Here is a 23,228-nt window from a genome sequence, read left to right on the forward strand (position 1 = left end):
GTCTCATTACAATGTTACGTAAATGAGTGCGAGATGTGCGTCACATGTCTCTTGCAGGTTACTTACGTTTTACGTAACCTCACGTTTTAGGTTTTTCGAATCTGACGTCTCTGATACGTTGTCGTGTTTAGTGGGTAGTAATTCATGGAGTACAAATGCAGTTGCATATGAATAGACCGTTGTAACATAATTTGAAAAAGCTCACAAAATGTATTATAACCAACTGTACTTGTACGCATTCACGATTAAGCTGTGCTATGACAGGCAATATCATAACATTTATAGTATAAGTATTACTTTCACAAACTTACTTATCGATCGTAGAAACGCACCACTTTTCCAATTGAAATAAAGAAAATATTGCTCCAGATGCTTTTCCAGTTGGTCCAAAAGTCAACTGAGTTTGATAAACACATCTTGTCGAATTTTCATTAAGTGGAGAAGAAGTATGACAGAATGCATGAATGACGTCAATTGCTTTCATGATTCTGATACCAACATCGCCTGAGCTCTGTAATTTCAGTAAAGAGAAAATTTTTAATTTTAAAAAATGTGAATGTATCGAATAAAATTCTAGTTTTCAATATTTAAAGAGCGTTATCCAACACCACTATGCGAAGAATCTGTAACAATGTGTTCATAAAGTGGTAGCGCTGAATGATGTAACTTATTATGTTATCATCGAATTAAAAATTCGATTGGATTATGAATTTCAGAAAAAACCATTGAAATTTCACGTTGAACTCAATACTAAACAATCTACGCTGATACACAAAAAATAGTTTACTTGCTTCATAAGAAACAGCTGACGCTTTTTATATCTAATTCAAAATGGCCCAGCACAAAATCTCAGCAAAAATATTTCAACATAGAATGCTCCATAACATGTAATGTTCAGAATTAGGCGTATTTACAACTACATGAAAAGAAAGTAGGATCAGTATGCTCTTTAACAACAGTAGTGGATACGCAAACAACCCAAAATTATACAAGACCATTTGTTAAATTTCGGTTTTTGGAAATATTTTGAAATTAATAGAAACAAGATTCACGACGATATTCCCAACTATAAACAAAATATTCGGTCACAAGTTTGGCTTCATGATTAATGATTGGCTAATGATTTTATGGTTAAGGTGTCTGCTAGCTTTGGGAGCGGAAAACCTAGCAGTCGTACTTTCATGTCTCTGGAGTTTTTCACAACGTGTCGTGGGCATAAGATCTCGAGAAACTAAAGAAAAGAGACCGTTCCAGAAATATTTATAAGGGGAAGCAGGTATTATGTCTAAACATTGTTTTTATGGGCAATAATTATTTATAAATAATTATTATGGAACTCCTCTTGTCAAAAGCACATAAAAACACAGTGTCAGCTTCTCCACATTTTATGCACCAAAGAATGGCGGAGAATATGTGCAATAAGTTTAAGAAATGCATGGAGAAAGATGTCACCCAAAACTAAATAATAGAGACAACCATAACCAAAAAATTGCTGTCTTAAATAAAAAATTACAATTCATATAAAAAAAATTACGATGAGTAGTACAAAATTAATTTTTTATTTTAATTATAACTATCTAGATTGTAATTTTTATTTATCATAATAATTACAACCCCAAGTACAGGTCATTACTTAAAAAATTCAAAAATCACTCGCAACTTTCATAATTTTTATTTTATTTAACACTTAAACGGTATTATCACACGAAAAAATCTGTCTATCGGTTGACCCTGCGGGCCAGCCTGAAAACTTCCGGCTGTTTACGAGCTCCTTGAGCTCGAAAACATTGTTGTGAACACATTTTCGGGCTCTTCGAGCTCGAAAATACTTTTGCATGCCATTGTTATGCCCACCGCTTAAATTTAAATTAATTATCCGGGATTTCGCCCTTCGGTAGCGATAGAAAAATTTGGACGAGCGATTTAAAGGTTGCGGACAACAGTAAAAAATACGAGGAAGAGTTATCTTCCTATAATTGATTATCTATGGTAGATCTTTCAAAAAATAAAAACCCAAAACTTCTCCGAAGAGACTGGTGCTCTTGTGTTGAACCTGTTATCTTATGAAAGCGTAGAATGTAAATCTTTCACCTACCTTTCGATGTTTCTTTCTTTTTAGACACGGCAGGTTAGATCCCTCCAGAACGTTGTAGCTAACTCAGCATCTTCCTGTAAGATTTGGTTGCACGGACGCGGCTGGGGTAGTAGGATGTAACATTATGTGCTACTCTCGAATGAAACTCGGAAGGTTGAACTTATGATTTTTGTCTTTTTATTACTGATTTGTTTACAATTCACTTGTACACTGAATCTTTTTATAATTTTTAAACAATTGATATTTTTAGAATACTTATTATGAACGGATATTTATATATTTTTATTTTATGTTCAATGCGTCTTTTTTACACACCCGAAAAGTGGTTTTATACGCAAATAACTCAGCCCCAGATGGAATCACAAATACACGTGATTTGCGTCACTGTTTCGATCGGACCGGGTGGTTCTATCAATCTTTGGGGATTTTTTATGGATGACGAATTCAATTATTGATTTTTCAACGCCTAAGCGGATTCATGCAATAATTGACTGCAAAAAGATGCTAATTTTAAATTGATTTTAATGTAAAATCCCTAACTGATTTTTTGACACCTAGGGCGGATTCCTGCAGTAAGGTTACTAGAATTTAACGATCTTTGACTATTTCTCATTGATTTTTCAACGCCGAAACGGATTCCTGCAATATGAATTAGTCTAGATAATTTAAGAGATGCCTTAGTGACTATTCAACGTAGAAGCGGATTCCTGCAACAAGGTTTAGGTTGTAAAATATTAAAAATCCTTTTATGGACTTTTCAACGCCTTAGCGGAATCCTGCAATAAGAGTGCAGGAAAATACGACGTCCGGATATTCACGGACCGTAAGTTTCATAAACCGACTAGCCGTGAGCTATGGGTGCTCAGGCTTTTTATAAACTTTGATTTGGCGTTTGATGGGGAATTTTTAATTATTTTCATTGGTGAAAGGTGACGATAGTTCATTAATTATTCGTTCCACTTATTGCAGTTATCCTCCCACTATTATTTGTCGTATAAAAAGGTGGAAAACGCTGACGCTGCGTTTTCGCGCGCTCTTAAAAAGAAGAGCAGTAATAATTATTTTCAAATAATTTTTAGAATAAAAAAAAAAAATATTATTTGGACATAACAATCGCCCAGAAAGTAAGAGGGTTGCAAAACGCTCTTGCTTTCCTAAACATATGTCCCCCTTTTTTTCAAAAGCTTACGATAACGCTTGCAAATTGGAAATGTCTTACAACTATGAGATTATATAGTTTTATAAAATATGGAAGACTATATGTATGTTTCTATTTCTTCCTAAATAGAGATATATATATATATATATATATATATATATATATATATATATATATATATATATGTATATATATATATATATATAGCAATATTATAATATAATTTTACGTATTATTGTAAATTTAAATAATTTTCCCCTAGAATCTATGATTTATCCATCACCAAGATAATAACTATTTTTAAATATAAGGATTACATAGGACATTTATCGAAAATTAGGATTATAGGATTATTATGTAATTTATCTCTCTACATGTATATGATGCATACACATTTACATATGTGTATAGATGACCTTAAGACTGTAAAGAGGTAGCGAAATAAGCTGGAGAGAATAATTCGTTTGCGCTGGAAATCTGCATTTAGCCGACTTCTAGCGATGTTTAATTGCGAATAGATTTGCCGCGTCTGCACAGGAAAATTTATTCTCCGGCTACCATCTTATCTCAAGACGCATTCTGCTGACTTCTCGGTGTGTTTTGCGAGTGGGAATATTCAGTGCGCAAACAAGAGCGAACCCGGTAACTTGTCTACACAGAAAAAACGATAATAATAATAACAAAAATAGCCATGTACCCTTCAGAAGGTCTTGACGAAGGATTCTCGACCTGGTTTTAATTTATTGTCCATAGGGATGGTTTGCGGGTAAGTAAAGCTATCACCATTGAAAATATAAATATTTGTTCCCCCCCCCCTTTTTTTTCGATGAATTTTTCAAATTTCATTTTTTTTCTCTTTTTTTTTTATAGGGTACCCTGACTCATGGAGTTTTCATCGGGAGTCTGGCAACTTTCATCGCCCTGATCAATGTCCTGAAAGCTACCGATTGTGTGGCACTGCTGGCTGCGGGGCATCTTCCCCGAGAGCTGGTAGAGGCTCGGCGAGATTTCGAGGGCGCGTTGGCTTCTACGCCTCCGTTTGGGGTGTTGCTTGCCCCAAACCATGAGGACATTCAGACTTTGTACGTATGCCTGATTGAAATAGCGGAGAGCATGGCTCGGTAAGTGTTCCCGTTAAAAGGTTTTTTTTTTTTTTTTTAATGAAAATTTCATGTCATGTCTTTTTTTTTATTATTAGTTTAGTTTTTTTTGTAAGTTTAATTTAGTTAAAAATTTGATTAAATTTTTTTTTTTTAATTCTAGCCTTTTTACGGTTTGTTGTGTGGGAGTGAGAGAGAGCGCAATGTAGGTTAGTTCAGACGCAAGCGAGAAGGAGAATGCGCGTCGTGTGGGAGTAATCGGTCTCTGCTTTGCCCGCGTTCGCAGCTCTCACGATAGCGTAGCATCAATGAGATGTTGATTATCGACCGTCGTATTGGTCTTACCTTAGTAGATGTCAACCGGCAAGTGACGCCATCTTACGGTCGCCAAAGAAACTATTCTCTCAAACAGCTTATTTCGTTCACAACCTTGATTATACGACTTTTATCTGAATAATTCGAATATTGAATAGATTTTAAGAATGATAAAAGATGAAATTATGCCAAGATAGAGAATAAATGCCATTTATAAGTATGGAATGCATGGAGAGAGATTTTTAAAGGTTTCAGCGATTATAAGATAGGTGAAAAATTTCTTTTTCATGCTTTCTGGCAGTGTCTTAAATTTAAAAATTATTACAAATTTTGTGTTCTGCTTCATATATTTCATGGTTGATTTTGTCATAATCATGATAAATTTTTCTGCTGATTTAGCAAGGTCACGATTATTTTCATTTAATTTATTTCCTCTTTTAAAGAAAATTATGATATTTGAATATAGTGCTTTTGTTGAGTTGTTCTTATAGCTAGCGCACGTTCATTGCAATAAGGGGTAAGTTGGTTAATTTTTATTAGAACCCATTTTCAATTTAAAAAATACGGAATTTGGTAGTATCTGGTTATAATCCGATTCGATTCACGATCTGAAATTCGGTAATGTCAGGATTTGTTATTGAAAATGTGTTTTAATCGCCAACCTGGTGAGATTGTTGATCCAGATTTAGATCCTTTACCGATCTTACTGGAGGAGGTTCTGATCGGAGTACAAGCTCGCCTGTACTCGAATTCTGACCCAATCTTTTTGTTCGTGACCAATCAATATGAGATTGATTGGATCTATTCTGTAGCACCACCGTCGCCCCCGATAGGTACTGATGGTGGTGTTCCTACGCTATTAGAGGAAAAATGTATTTTGTCTTGTTTTTTTTTTTTTTTTTTTTTTTTTTTTTTTTTTTTTGACAAATGATTTATTTATAATGAGAAAAGGAATTTCTTTTCTATATTTTATTAATTTATGGGTTTCAGTATATCGAAGTTAATTTACACTTACATTTCACTGATAATGCCGAAGTTCGTGATAGTTATTTGTTGAAAATCTTAAGAAATTTTCGTGACATTCGAGAAAACAAGAATAATTTGCAATTATTGAATCCAAATTTGAAAGATTCCTCTATCGCCTGGCTGTTCAAAAGGAGTCTATGATTTGGAAATTTTGGGGAATAAATTTTGAATGGTTTTCCAAAATCTCGTAATTTTATTTTGTTATTTCTTAAGAATTTTTCTCATTATATTTTATTCTTTAACTATTATTTTTTTTAATATAATAACTCTCTCACGGCTAGCGCGTCTTATTACTGCTGACTAGCCGTCTATGCGCAAAGTCGGGCATTCATTCATCTGGTTTGAAACTAACAAAATGTGCATGTCTTTTGGTCAAAAGTACGACCTTGGGGATCCCATTCATTATTTTGTAAGAACCTACGCCAAATTCACTTATATTCGGAGGATTTTCGCAATCTGGGATCCCAGGATTCACATTTGTGAGTGTTATTACTCGTGTGGTGTACATAATAATCTGTTGCACGTAAGTGTTCAAGTGTTAAGTCAAGGTTAATTGTGTTTATAACGTTATTACCTTGTTCGTTTGTCCATTACTATTTAAGCCGTAGTTCTCTGCCCTACTGTCCCGACCGATCAAAGCGGGAGCTTTTCCTGGCCTGGAGTAAACATCTTTAATAGTGCAATTTGGTCATCACCAGCTTTTGCTGGGTGACCCAGAAGATGTTTTCACTTTCGAGTAACTTTTAGCTAGTAGTTTTCTCTTTTCAATAAAGAGGGAATGAAATTAAAAATCATTTGTTACTTCTTTAACCTAAAAAACTACCCATCCTTTCAAATAACCATATACCATGTCGAATATGATAAATATGCGAGTGTATACGGAGAGAAAAAGCTGTTTTTATTTTCTTTATCTCTTTTCTTTTAAATTTACTGTTATTATTATTATTACGGCGCAATGCGCCAGGTAAGTTAATTAAAATCTTTAAGGAACATGTGGCCATTATGAAGTGAGTAACATCCTCATGTTTGGTTTTGCAAGGAAATTTCCTTTTCTATTTATTGCTTCCAGTTCTTGTTATTATCGGAGGTGAAATAGGAGTCATAAGAATGTTTTCCTGGAGCTGGTTTCAAAAAGGAAAATTTTAATAGAGAAATGATGTTTTGTCAGGAATTATGTCAACGGCTGTAAGAAGTGCCTGCTATCAATGTTCAGAGTCGCGCATGCGCCGTGGGAGGTAAGCATTTTTATCTCTTAGTTAGATTTGAAAATTAATTTCTTTAGTTTTAACAGGAATTTCCAAATTTCCTGTTTTTTCAGATGCGCAGGTGACTTTTAAAAATTGAAGTTATAATTTGAATGGAAATTCAAATGTAGATATATCATTTTTCAAAACTCAATTTTAGAAAATTAGATTCCAAACATTTTTTAATTAAAATATTGGTAATAGATTTTTACTTGAAATGTTATGCCGGTAAAATAGGAATCCTCTTTCAAGACAACATTAAGTGTCGGTAAATATATAAGAACTCTTGTGAAATTCGCAAAAAGGTCCCAAAATTATTTTGGGTCTGGATTTAGAGTAATTTAAAAGAGGATTTCTATTTTTCCGTGAAATTTTGATTTGACTCATACATTATTCTTATCTTATTTAGGATAATTAAATCGGAGCGTTGAAGTCTAAGAGACGAAGGCCTCTCATGGTACGAGTTAGAGTTGTTGATTTATTTGCTGAGAAGACGACACGAGTTGGAAGAGCTGGTGGAGTTTCTAGGAGTTCGATGACTTCTGGTTGGTTCTTGATTTGGGTAGACTTCGGTTCGGAGTTTGAGATACGTCTGGTTCCTTCTACTGTCTTGTAAAGTATCTCGCCTGGCTGCTTGTTTTTCTTGTAGGTAAAGCAGCGCTTCTTGCTCGAGTATACGCAGCATTTGAAGAAAATTGGAACGGCGAGGATGACACACAGGACAACTAGGGCGGATATGTTTCCCGCCGTCATTGTTCGATAGATATCGTCTTCTTGATGATGCAAGGATATTTCGGACGTGCGATTTTCTGTTTCTTCCAATCCTGCTCTCCAGGGTTAGAATTTGTCTACTGTTTTTAACGGATCGATATTTTTCTTCAAGAAAAATCCGGATATTTTGGATTCAGCTGTTAAATTCATTGATAGCGTTTCCAAGGTTAAGTTTAACCTTGGCAAGGTGATGTTCAGCTGAGTGATCTCTTCATCTATGCTTTTAATTATATATTTTCTGTTTCTAATTTCGCATCTACCGTGAATATGGACCATTTTTGTTCCGTTGATGTAATATTCTTTCTCAACTGGATTTAGGCACTTGAAGATTAATTTTTCTTCGTTATAAGTCGAATACGCCCAAGAATTCGGTTGATTGAGCTTTATCCTCGTGGTTTTACACTCTGGGATATTGCGGACATCGCAGGTTCTTGAGATATTTTCAGTTGACTTCAAAATCAGCTTCGTTTCGCAGTCTACTTCTTCTTGGACCTCCGCAGACTGGAATGGTATGTCGAGACGACAAGACAAATCATATCCGATAGATTAACATTTGTTGATATATTCAGAATCTGCTGGATAGAATCTTCTCAAGCCTGGGTCTGTAACCAGGAACCTTTTGGATGATAGTATCGTCAGTGTTTGAATCTTTTTATTCAAATTTTCTGGCTTCGGCAATAGTCTTATTTCGTATGATAATAATGGAATTTTATGGAACAGGGGTAAGGTTTCTATGATAAGTAGATAACCTTCCGCCCTTGCTACCTTTACTGTCGACACCGCTGACAAGGTTGAGATGTCCATCTTGTCAATTGGTTGAGGTGGATTCAAATCCGGATGCTTCCTCATGATGTCGACGGTTGCTCGGTAGAATTGACTCGGTGATATAGCTTGTTGAGAGAGCCTGCCAGCCTTGGCTTCTTCGATGATTGTTTCGGCTTCCTTCAGGACTCGAAGATAGTTATTGGCAATCTCTCTTCGTTCATCCCCCAGCATGATGACTTTCATCGAATATGCGAGTTTTCCCAAGGAATTATTGGTGGAATTCATAAAGTTCGTAGTAGCATCTGCGAGGTTATTCAGATTGGACTGCATTTGCGCCTCGCTTTGGAGAGTAGTAATTGATTTCACTCTTAACGAGGTGAGTGGCGTTCTGTACTAGGTGCACCATTTCTGCATTGTTTTGATATAATTTGTTGATCTCCTTAGTGACATGTTCTTTGTCTTCGTAGTCCATGGTTTCAAACAGTTCTCGGGCAATTGTGCCGACGAATCCGAACCATGGAGCTTGTTGATTACGGTCAAACGGCGGAGTTTTAAATGTTGTTTCGTCAAGGAGCTAGTCCAAGCGGCTTTTAGCTTGGTTTATTGAGGTTGGTATTTCAGTTATCAGGTCCATCTTCAGGTAGTGCATGCAAGACCCAGAGCCAATTATTTCTGTACAGCCTAGCATGGTTGAGTGATGGTCCCACTCAAACAGATACATATCGACCAATCGTCGAACGTTAATAGGAGAAATGATGCACCAGTTTTCTTCTACCAGGTGAATCTCCTAACACGGGTCATACAGTAGACCCGGGTTGTCTGCCAGTAGCTGGAAGGTCAGGACGTTCTTAGATTGACTTCCCTCGGCAATGATGATCAGGAATAACAATAATTGTCTCATGATAGTAAAAAATTTGTGGATCTGAAACAGAGAACTTTATAAAGGTTTAGCCTTATGGTCGAAAGCAGGTTTAGCTTTATCAGGGTTTACCAATTTACCATTCCCTTTGACATTCAGGTAAATAAGACTCCCGAATTCGTTAATTTCGACAATTTCATAAGGCCTGGTATAATAATCATCGAGTTTATTCTTCCGTGGTTCCTTTAAAACATAAATAAAGTCACCTACCTTGAAGATTTTGGCGTGTATATGTCGATCGTAACGAATTTTGGAATCCTGTTTTGCCTTATTAAGACAATCAGCAGCGATTTCTCTGACTTCTGACAATCTTCCCATAAGATCGGTGAGAGAGTCGGAATAAGTTTCGATTCTGAAATAATGGGGGAATTGGGTTGGTAACTGATCTCTTCGACCAAAATTCGACTCAAATGGAGTGAATTTGGTGGAAGTATGCACATTGGTATTCTAACTCAACGCTGCAAGGCCTACGTATCGATCCCAGTTCGGACACTTATCCGAGATAATTGTTAGGAAGTCTATCAAAGGTTGATGGCTCCTTTCTCGAGAACCATTTGATTGGGGGTAATAACCCGAAGTCGTTAATCTTTGGATTTTTAGAGCTTTCGCTAGTTGTAGTATTATTTTAGAGGTAAATGAAGTACCTTTATCTGAGAAAATAACTATCGGACATCCGTAATAGCACATTTAACGATCAACAAGGGCTTCTGCCACTGTTGTCGATCGGATATCAGGTATCGGGATTGCTATGACGGCTTTCGAAAAGTTATCCTGAATAGTCAAGATGTGGACATTTCCTTTCCTAGTCATAGGAAGTGGTCCAACAGTATCGATGGAGATTTCCTCGAAGGGTTCGGAGGGAGTATCGGTTATCATCATTGGTTGTTTTGTTCTAATTCGAGTGAGTTTATCCTTCTGGCAGATTTCGCATTTCCAGATGAATCTATAGATTCTCTCCTTCATGCCTGGCCAGTAGAATCTCTCTCGAATTCGCCAATAAGTTTTCACGACACCCTTGTCGCCTGCAATAGGGCTACAGTGGTTTTCTTCAATAATTTTATCGCGTAACTCTTCGGCAGGAACTTCTATATTTCCTTCGCAAAGTGTTACCTCGGAAGATCAGTCGCCCAATTCTTGTATAAGATAAGGCTTAATGTTTATATCATCGAATTCATCTCCCTGTTTCGCCATGCGGAACGTATAGATTTCGTGTTTGAACATGGACACTCTTAAATTTCGTAATCCTTCAATTAAATTATTTAAATCGATTTTTTCGAAATGATTTTTCATGGCAAAAACTGTGAAGATAAAGCACTGCCCCATTTTTGTGATTAATACATCACATTTTTGGTTTGGCTGTCTTTAGGTCTTCCTGATTGATGAAAGTGAGATCTCTCAACAATCGTGAAACTGGTTTCATCAACTCACAATCCAGAGACAGGGAATGTACCATGTGGTCTCTCACATAGGTAATTTCATCTCTACTGTCCTTGAATTTGATTCGATTTTCAGGTAGTTTCAGAGATCTATCAGACTCAGAGCTCGAGGAAGACGAAACTTCCGGTGGTGAATAGCGTTGATCACTCAATTCTCCAGCCATATCTGAGGAAGGAGGATCAAAGACGTACGACAGAACTTGATTCGGAATTTTAGGAGGTAAATCAACATTTGTCTCCGGCTCATCCCCCAGTTGTTCGTCAACAACTTCCGGTTGAGTCGTGTGGAGAGGGTCAGATTCATTTACCTGAGCATTTCCGTCATCTTGATCTCGATGTACTTTCACGAATCACAGTGGGTCCATCAGATTGGCTTGCATCTGATTAATCTGATTGAGAAGATCTCTCTGCTATGATTGTACGATCATTTGCAGAGTCTCGATTTGGTGAACTGGGCTGCTGCCTCTCGTTCAGCAAAGTCTTTTCATTTCCTAGATTTTTACTAGTGAATGTTCCTTTGCGTTTGGGCGTTTCCACGTGTGCCATACTGGATGAAGCTGCAGGTACATCTTCGACGTTCAGAGTTCGGCAATTGGAAGGCCTCGCGATGACTGTAGATACATTGTCATCGGGATTTTCCGCGTCCTTCCAATAAATGCTTTTTGTATGATCGTCATAGTCGAGTTCTTTGCAATTTTCTTGCGCAGCTTTTAGCACCGTGGTCTTCCACATAGGAGTTGAAGGACTTCTACCCGCTCTAAGATATTTCTCTCGAATATCGTCAGCTCGCGGTGTCTGTGGAGTTGCAGGAGTTATTTCAACTTGGAATTCCGGTTCAGAGCAGCTGGCTTCACTTGAATTTTCATTTTCTTCTATATCTTGATTTTCACGAAGGAATTCTTCTTTTCCTTCTTCATCGGACTCATCCTAGTCTTCAGATTCGTCGAGTTTGTCTGATAAGTAGCCCCGTTCTAGATATCTTCTGACTTCCTTAGCTACTTGAGGGCTACAGTACGATCTACTTTTTCGTCTGAAACATTAACTGCTCGTTTTTCTAGGGCTTTATTGAAACGTTTAAATGATTTTCTCAAATCTTCTTTCATTTGTTGTCGATTTATTGCTTCAGGAGAATTTTCATCCCCTTGATCGCTGGAACTTTTCTCCAATTCGTTTAGCAGATATTCTTCGTTCATGAGTTGGACTGCTTCCTCTTCCTCCTCATCTGTTTCTTCTGGTTCTAGTCCGGGCTCCGACCCAATCTCCACTTCCGGATCGGTTGGAGCCGGAGGTGCTAAGGATGGCCCTGATTGATTTTCTTCAAAAACGTCATCTTCGTATGATTACGTGGGTGAGATGCATTTCTAAGGGATGAGATTTTCTTTGGGTCGGGTTTCACACCATCTTTAGTGATAATGTGACCCAAATATTTCACCTCGGGGCAGAGAAATTTGCATTTCTCAGGCTGAAAAGTTAGCCCGGCCTCTCGAAGGCGGTTGAAGAGTCTTTGGACCCGCACTTCATGCTCTTCAAGCGAAGATGCGTAGCTTATAAAGTGATCAAGATAAATAAATAATTCTGTACCTTTTAAACCAATCAACGTGGAATCCATCATACGTTGAAAAATTGCTGGAGCACATTCAAGTCCAAAAGGCATACTGCAATATTCCCAATGACCGTCAAGGGTAAAAAACACCGTTTTTTTAGCGTCTCTGGGGTCCATTGGTACTTAGTGGGACCCACTGGCAAGATCAAATACACTAAAGTATTTTGCTCCGCCGAGTTGGACTAAAATATCGATTATGAGTGGGAGGGGGTAAGCATCCCCAATGGTTATCTCATTCAGATTTCAAAAATCGATAACCATTCTTCATTTTTTGTTACCTTGAGCGTCAAATTTCTTGAGACTATCCATAAGGGAGAATTATACGGAGGTTTTGATTTGCAAAAAACTCCTTGTATAAGTAGATTGTCTACTTGTTTTTAATTTCGTCACAGTGTTCCTGAGGAAACCGGTATTGTTTATTCGAACCAGTTCATCACTTGTGGTTTCGATTTTGCAGGTGAACTTTTTAAAACGCCCCAGACGATCACCAGGGGGGTGAAATATATCGTGATTTTTCTGAATAAGTCTGAGAATTTGCTTCTTTCCAGTGCGACTGAGATAATTGGTAGGAATATTATCAAACGTTGCTTGGATACAATCTCGCCTAGAGAGTGAGTGCGTTCCAGATGGAGTTTCCGCTATGTCGGAAAATTCGTCAGATGGATCAAGATGATCAAATTCAAATTCCTCAAACATTTGAGGTTTGATTTCGATTTCTGTTGGATCTGATGTGGTATTGATAACCATACACATCGCTTGATCGTCATCAGCTGAGATAACGGCTTCGCCCATTAAGAGTCCCTCTTTGCAAGGAATCCTATGGAGGTAGCCCTGTTTGATCTCAGGATTTACAACAGGTACTGACACGGACATTCGCATACAGGGTGGAATTACCTATGAACGGGATGGTTTTATTCCGAGACTGAAGGGTAGAGGTCGGGAAGGTCGAGAGGATAAATTCAGAAATTGGTGATGGTCGGAAATCTCTGCTTATTCATTTTTCAAGAAATTGTTGCTTATAATTCTGACACCATGAAAGGGTAGATTCCCATCACATCATGGAATTAGATTTTTGAACCCAAAACCTTTAATTCCACAGTACTAATTGTTTCCATGGACTGCCCATTCAAACCACGGAGTAGCATCGTGTTGCCACGATCCTCTCTAATTTCGGGTCTAAGGGCGGGTGAATTTATCGAGCACACATCCCCCCCCTGTATCTATGAGAAAGCATTGTAATTCTCCATGAAGGGAATTACATGAATCGAAAACTTTTGGCCCAGTCCCTACGGACAGGATATATCTCACATCAAGGTCGTCATCCATTGTAAAAGCGATCGGACACGTAGGTTGATTGTTAAGGACCAGCGTATTCCAATAGAAGGAAATGCCAGCTCGTTCTTTGATGAAACATTCATTTCCGAGAATGCCCAGATAACCACCTGGTGACCTAGGTACAACCTGGAAACAAACATCTACATCAAAGATCTTGAGAGACACAGTTCCAATTATTGGCATACTGTTGGTCGCTATGTCGCCCACCACACCACCATTTTCAGGGTGAAAAGTGGTATCATCTCTCAGAGCATCGATGCAAAGGAGATTCAGGTCAGAACCTGTATCTAACAAAACTTCGCATCCGCCCTGACAGAGGTCTGGAGATGTTATCCAGACTCGTGACCTTTACCGATGATTAGTGTGGGGGTTTCGGGCGTTGAAGAATTCTGAATTCTTTCACCGTCTGAGTTTTCTGATGAAGGTTCGTGGGTCGGCGAGACTCTCAGGGCATACTTGCAGTCGCCTCGGTCTGTCGAGTGCCCGTTGAGTTTAAATGTTCGTCATTGTCATTTGAAGAGGCAGATTTACTTGCCTCACGATGAGGGCAGAATGGACAACAAGGAGCCTCTAGTTTCAGACGTTCAAGTTTTTCTGTGTCAATATCCACAGAGTCAAAAGTCACCACCTTTTTCTTTGTTGAAGAAGGTATGCGTTCGCGAGTTCATTCCTATTTAACCGCTTTATAAAGATCTTCGAGCGCCTTTTTAAACTCGCGAGACATTATGGAAGGTCAGGCAAAGCGGAAAAAAGCATATCGAATGCAACCTTCTCTTATTGCGACATGATGACTTTCCGATTCTCCTCTATTAACGTAGCTTCCAGGCCTCTGATTATTTCGCGCGACCTGAAAAAGAAATCTTCGATAGTTTCGTCCTCTCTCGGGCTAGCTGAAGCTAGACGTTTGTGCCAAACAAGAGCTGGATCACCGTCTCGATACCTTTCTCCCAGTATCTCGAGAAGTTCTACGACACTGTGAATCAGAGTATATTCAATTTGACCTCAAGCTCGACTGGAAATCCTTTCTACGATTTTTGCAATGAACATGTCCTGATGTTTCGGGATGATGCAAGGCAACCAACTCCGTACGATTGCGTCAAATTCCTTGAAATCTTGTTCGCAATTTGGACGTTCGCCGTTAAATTTAGAGAGCTTTCGATAGAACTCCTTGGCCATGTCATACTGAGAAAGTGGAGTGTTTGCTTTGTGCAAGGTGGCATCTAGCCAGGTAACGGGTCTTTCTTCGTTATTGACCATTTTGCCCCTTAGGCCACCGGCTCGGGGAGGAGTTAAATTGCTTCGCCTCCTGTTTTTGTTGGTACGGGTAATGGTGGTGACCACACCCTAAGGCAAAGCGTAATACAAGGATGTCAAACGTCTCTGAACTCAGAGCAAAATTGCTGACTTGATCAGAAAGAGAAAGAAAGATTTAATTTTCAACAGCTCAAAGCTGAAACAGTGAAGTCGATCCTCAACTTTTTGCCGACTTTGCGATGTGGTCGCGAAGTCGCGGATGGTGAACTCAGGCGTTTCACAACTCGAATTCGAGGGGCGAAAAATGCTGAGTTTGCAATATATCGAATTGCTACCTGTTAAAGTTCCGCAAGTCCACGAAAGCAGGGTGTGGCACTCTCAAGAAAATGCCAGGAAACTCGAAATTCTAAGATGTAAAAAGTTCGAACAGGAAAAATAACCACAAAAATCTAACTTTTCTCAAAAATGGTAGAAAAATTATAACTGTGGTTCAACAAGAAGGGTTTTTACTTTTGAGAATCCCACCGCTGCCACCAGTGTTATTTATGTTATGTCCGCCGCTTAAATTTAAATTAATTATCCGGGATTATTCCCTTTGGTAGCGATAAAAAAATTTAGACGAGCGATTTAAAGGTTGCGGACAACAGTAAAGAATACGAGGAAGAGTTATCTTCCTGTAATTGATTATCTGTGGTAGATCTTTCAAAAAATTATAACGTTCTCCTCTATTTCGCGCGTCCCACGGCGGAGTGTAGTTGGCGCTCAATAGCCGTTATAGCTCTCCGTTGGTCGAAAACTGAAAATAAAATAAACCTAGAACCAAATGTCCCACCTGGAGATGTCTTGAACCTCCCTGGACTGGCTGCTCTGCTCAGGCTGGGTTAGAAAACCTAGTTGGGCGCCAGTTCGTGTGCCCACGAACAAAATTAACTCAAAAATAACACAACGGAGAAAATGAAAATGAAAATAAAATAAGATGACAGGATAGCGATTTCAGATTTTAGGAATTAGGATAGCAAGAAAGATAGCAGTAATTAAAATAATAAAGTTAAATAAATACCGGGTTGATGACCATTTGTTTTAATTGTCCCTTAGTTAATTAAAATAATCAGTTCAATATATAACGCATACTCACATAAATAGTGTTCAAAAAATAATAAAGCACTTACAAAAATAATAATAATAGTATGCGCATATAAAATTATAATTCAAATAATATTACTCTTGCATAACCGATAACTGTATTATAATACATATAGCTATTAATGAGTAATAGTCTTACTCACACGTGAACATAAACAACTGTAAACTAGGAAAACAATATATAAACAAACTTAGATAAGAATGTGAAATATTTTCCGATATCACTTCCCAGTAAATTCCAATGGTGAATTTACGGTATTTCAAAATAATTTTGTTTTGCACGCAAATAATAAATAATTATTTATTAAATCAACTCAACAATGAATATAATAATAATTCAAATTAACAATAATTAATAACTCAAATTACTAATACTTAATACGCAAATTAATAATAATTCATAATCAATAGTCAAATAAATAATAATCAATAATTCAATTAATACGTTACATACTAAGTATTTCTGAGCAATATTCCGCTGAGTAATAATTAATAATTAAATTCAAACCAATGATGAGTTATAAATAGTACTCAGCTACTAATAATTTCTAACTCAAATTATTAGTACTCGATTCTCAAGTCAGATTAGTAATATTCCAAAACTTAAACCACTGATATTTCATAAATAAAACATAACTAAATAATAATTTATAATTTAACTCATTAATATTTCATAACCCAACTCAATAATAATTCCTAAACAATACTCAGGTAAATAATAATTCATAACCCAAATTATTAAACTCGGCGCTGTATAAGGTAAATATATACATATATACATATATAGATATATCGAGCTATCGAGACTCAGGCGCATATGATGATAATCACGTGGCGTAGAATAATAATAATAGCAAAAATATTCCTTCACAATAAATAGTCGCTGTTTAATTAATAATAAATAATCGTGATTAAATTTTAATCATCCTCTGGGCTCGATTATTACTAATTTTATTCGTATGCTTGTAATCACAACTTAATAATACCACAATAATACTTTATCAAATACGTGAGATTCCCACGCTTGCAAATGGCCACCAACGCGGGAATGCAAAGCTACACGCCAATGAATTTACCAAAGGTACTTACAGTCGTCGTCGTAGTACAAGTGGCAAATAGGCTCCATCGTCAGTTTCAATATTAATGTAAATCAAAAACAGCTCAATTGACCAGAGATATATGTATATAGATCAAAGCAAAATCACTTAACAAAATTTAGCACGCAACAGCACACCCTGCTCGTACAAAAGATTATCCACGTCTGACCATGGCAGCACATTTTCATGCCGGCACCTCGACCGGCCATATTTCATATATGCATCTCAGTTTAACCCATTGGAGTAATATCTCTATCGCATGTTACTTTCAAATACTACCAACGCTGACGTACCCGATGTCAATTGTGTAGCTTTGCCAATTCCCGCCGTCAAATGCCCAATTACTTTGTATATTATTAATTAACAGTAATTTAAATGGATAACCCATTAATAGTGCATGTAAAATACTTATAAATTTCAGTGATAATTTAATAAATTTGTTGGTGACAACTGTTGCGTCGCCGCGCATGCGCCGACCAACCACAATAATTGCAAGCATATAAATAAAACAAATAATTACATTCCAGCCTCATAAATTATACCTGTAAACTTAATATAATCAGTAAGTTTTGCTGATTTTCAGCGCCGGTTTCACCTATTTAATTAATTAAATACAAACAATACAATAATAAATAACAAATGTCAGACATAAACAGAATAATCATAAAATTAATAAGTGTAGAGACGTGTGAGCAGCGTGTGCTGCCATCTGTTGCTCGCCGACCTGATGTGAGACTGCCACGATATTTAAATATCGTGACAAAATAAAAACCCAAAACGTCTCCGAAGAGACTGGTGCTCTTGTGTTGAACCTGTTATCTTATGAAAGAGTAGAATGTAAATCTTTCACCTACCTTTCGATGTTTCTTTTTTTTTAGACACGGCAGGTTAGATCCCTCCAGAACGTTGCAGCTCACTAAGCTTCTTCCTGTAAGATTTGGTTGCACGGACGCGGCTGGGGTAGTAGGATGTAACATTCTGTGCTACTCTCGAATGAAACTCGGAAGGTTGAACTTATGACTTTTGTCTTTTTATTACTGATTTAATTACAATTCACTTGTACACTGGATCTTTTTATAATTTTTAAACAATTGATATTTTTAGAATACTTATTATGAACGGATATTTATATGAGATTTTTATTTTATGTTTAATGCGTCCTTTTTACACACCTGAAAAGTGGGTTTATACGCAAATAACTCAGCCCGAGATGAAATTACAAATACACGTGATTTGCGTCACTGTTTCGATCAGACCGGGTGATTCTATCAATCTTTGGGGATTTTTAATAGATGACGAATTCAATTATTGATTTTTCAACGCCTCAGCGGATTCATGCAATAATTGACTTCAAAAAGATACTAATTTTGAATTAATCTTTAAGTAAAATCCCTTACTGAGTTTTTCACGCCTAGGGTGGATTCCTGCGGTAAGGTTAATAGAATTTAACGATCTTTGACTATTTCTTATTGATTTTTCAACGCCGAAGCGGATTCCTGCAACAAGGTTTAGGTTGTAAAATATTAAAAATCCTTTTATTGACTTTTCAACGCCTTAGCGGAATCCTGCAATAAGAGTGCACGAAAAGACGTCGTTCGAATATTCACGGACCGTAAGTTTCATAAACCGACTAGCCGTGAGCTATGGGTGCTCAGGCTTTTTATGAACTTTGATTTGGCGATTGATGGGGAATTTTTAATTATTTTCATTGTTGAAAGGTGACGATAGTTTATTAATTATTCGTTCCACTTATTGCAGTTATCCTCCCACGATTATTTGTCGTATAAAAAGGTGGAAAACGCTGACGCTGCGTTTTCGTGCGCTCTTGAAAAGAAGAGTTCTGAATTTCTGAGTTCACACACTCATGCATACATACGGTCGAACATCATTTTGAAAATAGTCAGGATAGCTTCCTAAAACCTCAAAACGTCGACATCTGATGGGAATTCTATTTTCGCAAATCGGGGTGAAAATAATAACTTCCTGAATTTTTCGAAAATGTCTATTTTGTTAGTTGGAAGTCAAAAGTACAATTGTATCAACTAAAATTTGATTTGTAATTTTATAATAATTATGATTAGATATTAAAACATATTATCAAAAATGAAAAATAATTTAGACATTCAGAAAAAAGCCATTCGGCCTTACCCAGAATGGAAAGGTAGATTTCTTAATTAAATACAATAAAGCTATAATAGTGTAATTAGTACGTTTTTTGTAAGCTTAAGCATGGAAACGAATTACGTTTTCTCTATAATTTTCGAGATTATCAAATCGTTAGACAAGATTTACGAGTAAAATAGTGAAAATTAAAGCTAATCGTACGAACTTTGAGATATTTTTTACAGAATTAAGTTATCATATCCGGTTCAAAAGTTATTAATCGTCCAATAAATAAGTGTATAAAATATCATTAAGATCCGTTGAGAATTGCGGGCGCTATCGTGATGACAAGGCGCGTTATATTGTATATATATATATATATATATATATATATATATATATATATATATATATATATATATATATACATAAATTTTTTAACGAATGGTATTTTTGAACTCTACTCAACTAATTATGATAGTTTATGATGAAATTCCTTAGAATATCGACCATGAATACAAATACGAAATATATATTTTTAAAAAAATCTACCTAAAATATATTTCCGCTTGAAAAAAATTCTAAGTCAATTAGGATCTTTATGCATCGAAAAATTCAATTTCCCATTTGAATAACATAAGAAAAGATTTTTTTTTAGTTTGGAATGCTTTACCTCGGCAATGGCTTAATGTAACAATAAGCCTAGCAAACATTTTTGTAAAGAATTTAACACTCTACAAAAAAAGTCTCTTATGATATTTCGATACATCATTTGTTCAAAAGTTATTGGACCTCGAACTCAAATTAGAGTAAATTTCGAGACCTTTTTACTTTTCCAGTAAAACTATTGGACTTATCATGAAATGCCATAGTATTTTCTTCGTAGACAATTTTATTTTCTACAAATTATCTAAGATAAATTTTTTTTTAATTTTGCATTGTTTTCTAGTTATCTACATTTTAATGCCAAGCTCTTAAAATCGATTTGAACACTATTTTTTTAGGAGCTTAGTATTAAAATGGAAATAACTAGAAAACAATGCAGAATTTGAAAAAAATTTATCGAAAATAATTTGTAGGAAATGAAATTGTATCGAAAAAAAATGTTTTGGTATTTTATGATACGTCCCATAGTTTTGGTAGAAAAGTAAAAAGATCTCGAAATTCACTCTAACTTGATTTCGAGATCCAATAAGTTTTGAACAAATGGATTGGAAAAATGTATGCTGAGCTTCTTCTTTTATTGAGCCATTACTGAGGTAAAGCATTCTACAGTAAAAAAAAATTTTGTTTCCATGTTATTTAAATGGGAAATCGAATTTTTCGATGAGTGAAGCCCCTAATGGACTTAGAAGTTTTTTTCAAACGGGAATGTTTTTTTTTTGTTCTATAAATTGATAGTTTTTTAGGTAGGACAGAAAAAAAAGTATTGCCTAAATATGAAACACTCTAATGTACATATATATATATAAATGCTCCATGCATGGCCATGTATGGAAATTTGCCAGACATGGTAATATATGACCATATTTGATCATATATGACCATGTATATAAATTAGCCAGGTATAGCCATGTATGATCACATACCTTGATGTGGCCATATATGACTTGACATGACTATGTATAGAAATTTTAATTAAAGTAAAAAAATAATTTTGAATTCTTTTTTTAATTATTTTGGTGGAGCAAAGATTATAAGATATGCAAATAATTGAATTCCTAATCAAATTGGAAATTTTTTATTCAGAGAAAGAACGCTAGACTTATTAATGACCGTACCCACTTTAGCAGGATTTGAACCCGGGGCCTCCGGACAAAAGACCGATGCTTTGACGACTAGGATATGCAACCGACAGTTACAACGAAGTTTAGTTGTGCTACGTAAGATTGAAAGAATATAATCATCTTCAAAAAAGCAAAATATTATCAACAATATGCTGTTAGTGATATCAAAAAAAATTCTTATTTTTTTTACATTACAACATCCTGTTTATAAGTTATTGTAATATCTAGCTCAATTTTTTTATATAAGAAATATCTATGTTTACATTGCAGCGTAATATATTCCTTAATACGAAATTAACTCAACCAAATCATACAAATTTTTTCCCAATAAAATCGCTCAATTACTCAAGCCCAAATGACACAAAATCGGGCTACGTTATACTTCGCCCATCGGTCACTCCTCTCATCTTCTCCAGATCCTGACTGCCGCCAGCCCACTTTCATTTTCTCGGTATCGCCAACCAGTCTAAACATACACGTAAATTAAAACCTGATATCTAAATTTTTTGGAGTTGAGAGAAATAAACGGTGGTGGTGACATGGCCTGGTGCATTCAGTACGCTATGTTGTGGAGAAGGTCACATTTTTTATGACGAAAATAAAAATTTCAAACACAATAGAACAAGTTGCAATTTTTTTTTTTTTTTTTTTTTCATTTTTTTCGACATTTTTTGGAATTTTTTTTTTGTCTTTGTCTTGCATTTGATGTATAACGAATGCAAAAATTTGAGAAAAGCCGAAAAACAATATTTTTTTCATTTTTCTTATGATTACACAATTAAAGGAAAAAAACTTGTTCCTTTAATTGTTTTGCAAAACTCTGATCAATCCACCCCAAAAAACAGCTCGATAGGCCAATTTAAAAATTTGCAGGGTTATTGAGGGTACAATAAGCTAAAAAAGTCTCTGGCAACAATATTATTTTTATCGATATCTGCAGAGTAGCGGTTGATTTACGGTTAACAAATTAAAAAAAGTCATTTTTTTGTACTTTCTTCTAATGAATGTTGAAAAAAGAAAAAATTTTTTCTTAAAAAATGATGATAGGCTCTTGCAGAGAATTTATTGAAGTTTTTAACGCCACCCTTTAATTTACTGTGCGCTCATTAGTACCTGAAATATCGATGATCAAACCCAAAAGGATCATTTTTCGTTTGGAGGCTGATATCTCAACGACAAGTTATCGAACAAATCTCAAGAAAAAATGCAAATTAAAGCTGATTAAATTTGCTAGCTGACCCATGCGTTGGTTTAGCTGAAAAAAAATTTTCGCAGCCCGTGGACTCTTTCAGAGAAAAGAAAAAATTAAGAAAATTTTTGTCTCGTGGTATTTCTCATGTTTGCGCAATGGCTGAAGGTATAAAAAAAATTGGGCAAAAATGCATCGAAACTAAACATTTCAAGCTACAAAATACTTTTTTTTTATTTTCCGATACGATTATTTTTCACAAAGTCACAGTCTTACAAAAATCACTGAATAATTTCTAAAAAATTTCTGTTCCTTTAATTTATGGCATGATGCATTAATGTAACATAACAAAACGAAACTAAATAAAATACCGTAAAAAATACGAGAGAGGGACGCAGAGACCCCAAAAGCCTTGCAGTCTAGGACTCTCGGTCCATCAAACAAATCAATATCTGAGTAAGACATCGGGAACTTCTTGGTGACGATGACTCACACAACTTATCACACTTTTAAATAAATTATAAAATGAAATAAATAACGCAATAAATCGGAACCACAAATATCACGACAAACGGCTCCAAGAACCCAATACTCCGAACTACAAGCTCCGAAACAACATCAGTCAAGGGTGTGGTCGAGGCCTACGTTGGCGGTTCTCTGACTCACCAACACTCGCTCCAAAACTCCTAACTAGACTCTAAATCCCAAATCTTTCGCACCATGGTCTTCGCTCATCTACTTTTTTCCAGTGGCATAAGTGGTCTAAATGTTCTAAGATGGACACCCAAGACTAGCAAGTACCGCCCTTCTCGTGGGTTATGCCGTGATTACTCCAACCGTTATCAGTGCCCAGATGTTTTTCACTATGTAATAGGTGGTAACTCTGT

The 23,228-nt window shown here is 36.1% G+C and overlaps 1 protein-coding gene across 1 annotated transcript in view; it reads right to left on the minus strand.

Annotated features, from left to right (window-relative positions):
* Window positions 1–245: 245 nt before the first annotated feature.
* The window catches only part of LOC128668021 (neither inactivation nor afterpotential protein C-like), a 162,904-nt gene continuing 139,921 nt past the window's right edge, over window positions 246–23,228 (minus strand). Inside the window, exons 4-5 of the mRNA XM_053740171.1 lie at window positions 312–511; window positions 246–255 (exon numbers count right to left, since the gene is read on the minus strand). Coding sequence (XP_053596146.1) covers window positions 246–255; window positions 312–511 — 210 coding nt within the window. The remainder of the gene's footprint in view (window positions 256–311; window positions 512–23,228) is intronic.

Source organism: Microplitis demolitor, chromosome 6 (genome assembly GCF_026212275.2).
Source record: "Microplitis demolitor isolate Queensland-Clemson2020A chromosome 6, iyMicDemo2.1a, whole genome shotgun sequence".
Taxonomy (NCBI): Eukaryota; Metazoa; Arthropoda; class Insecta; order Hymenoptera; family Braconidae; genus Microplitis; species Microplitis demolitor.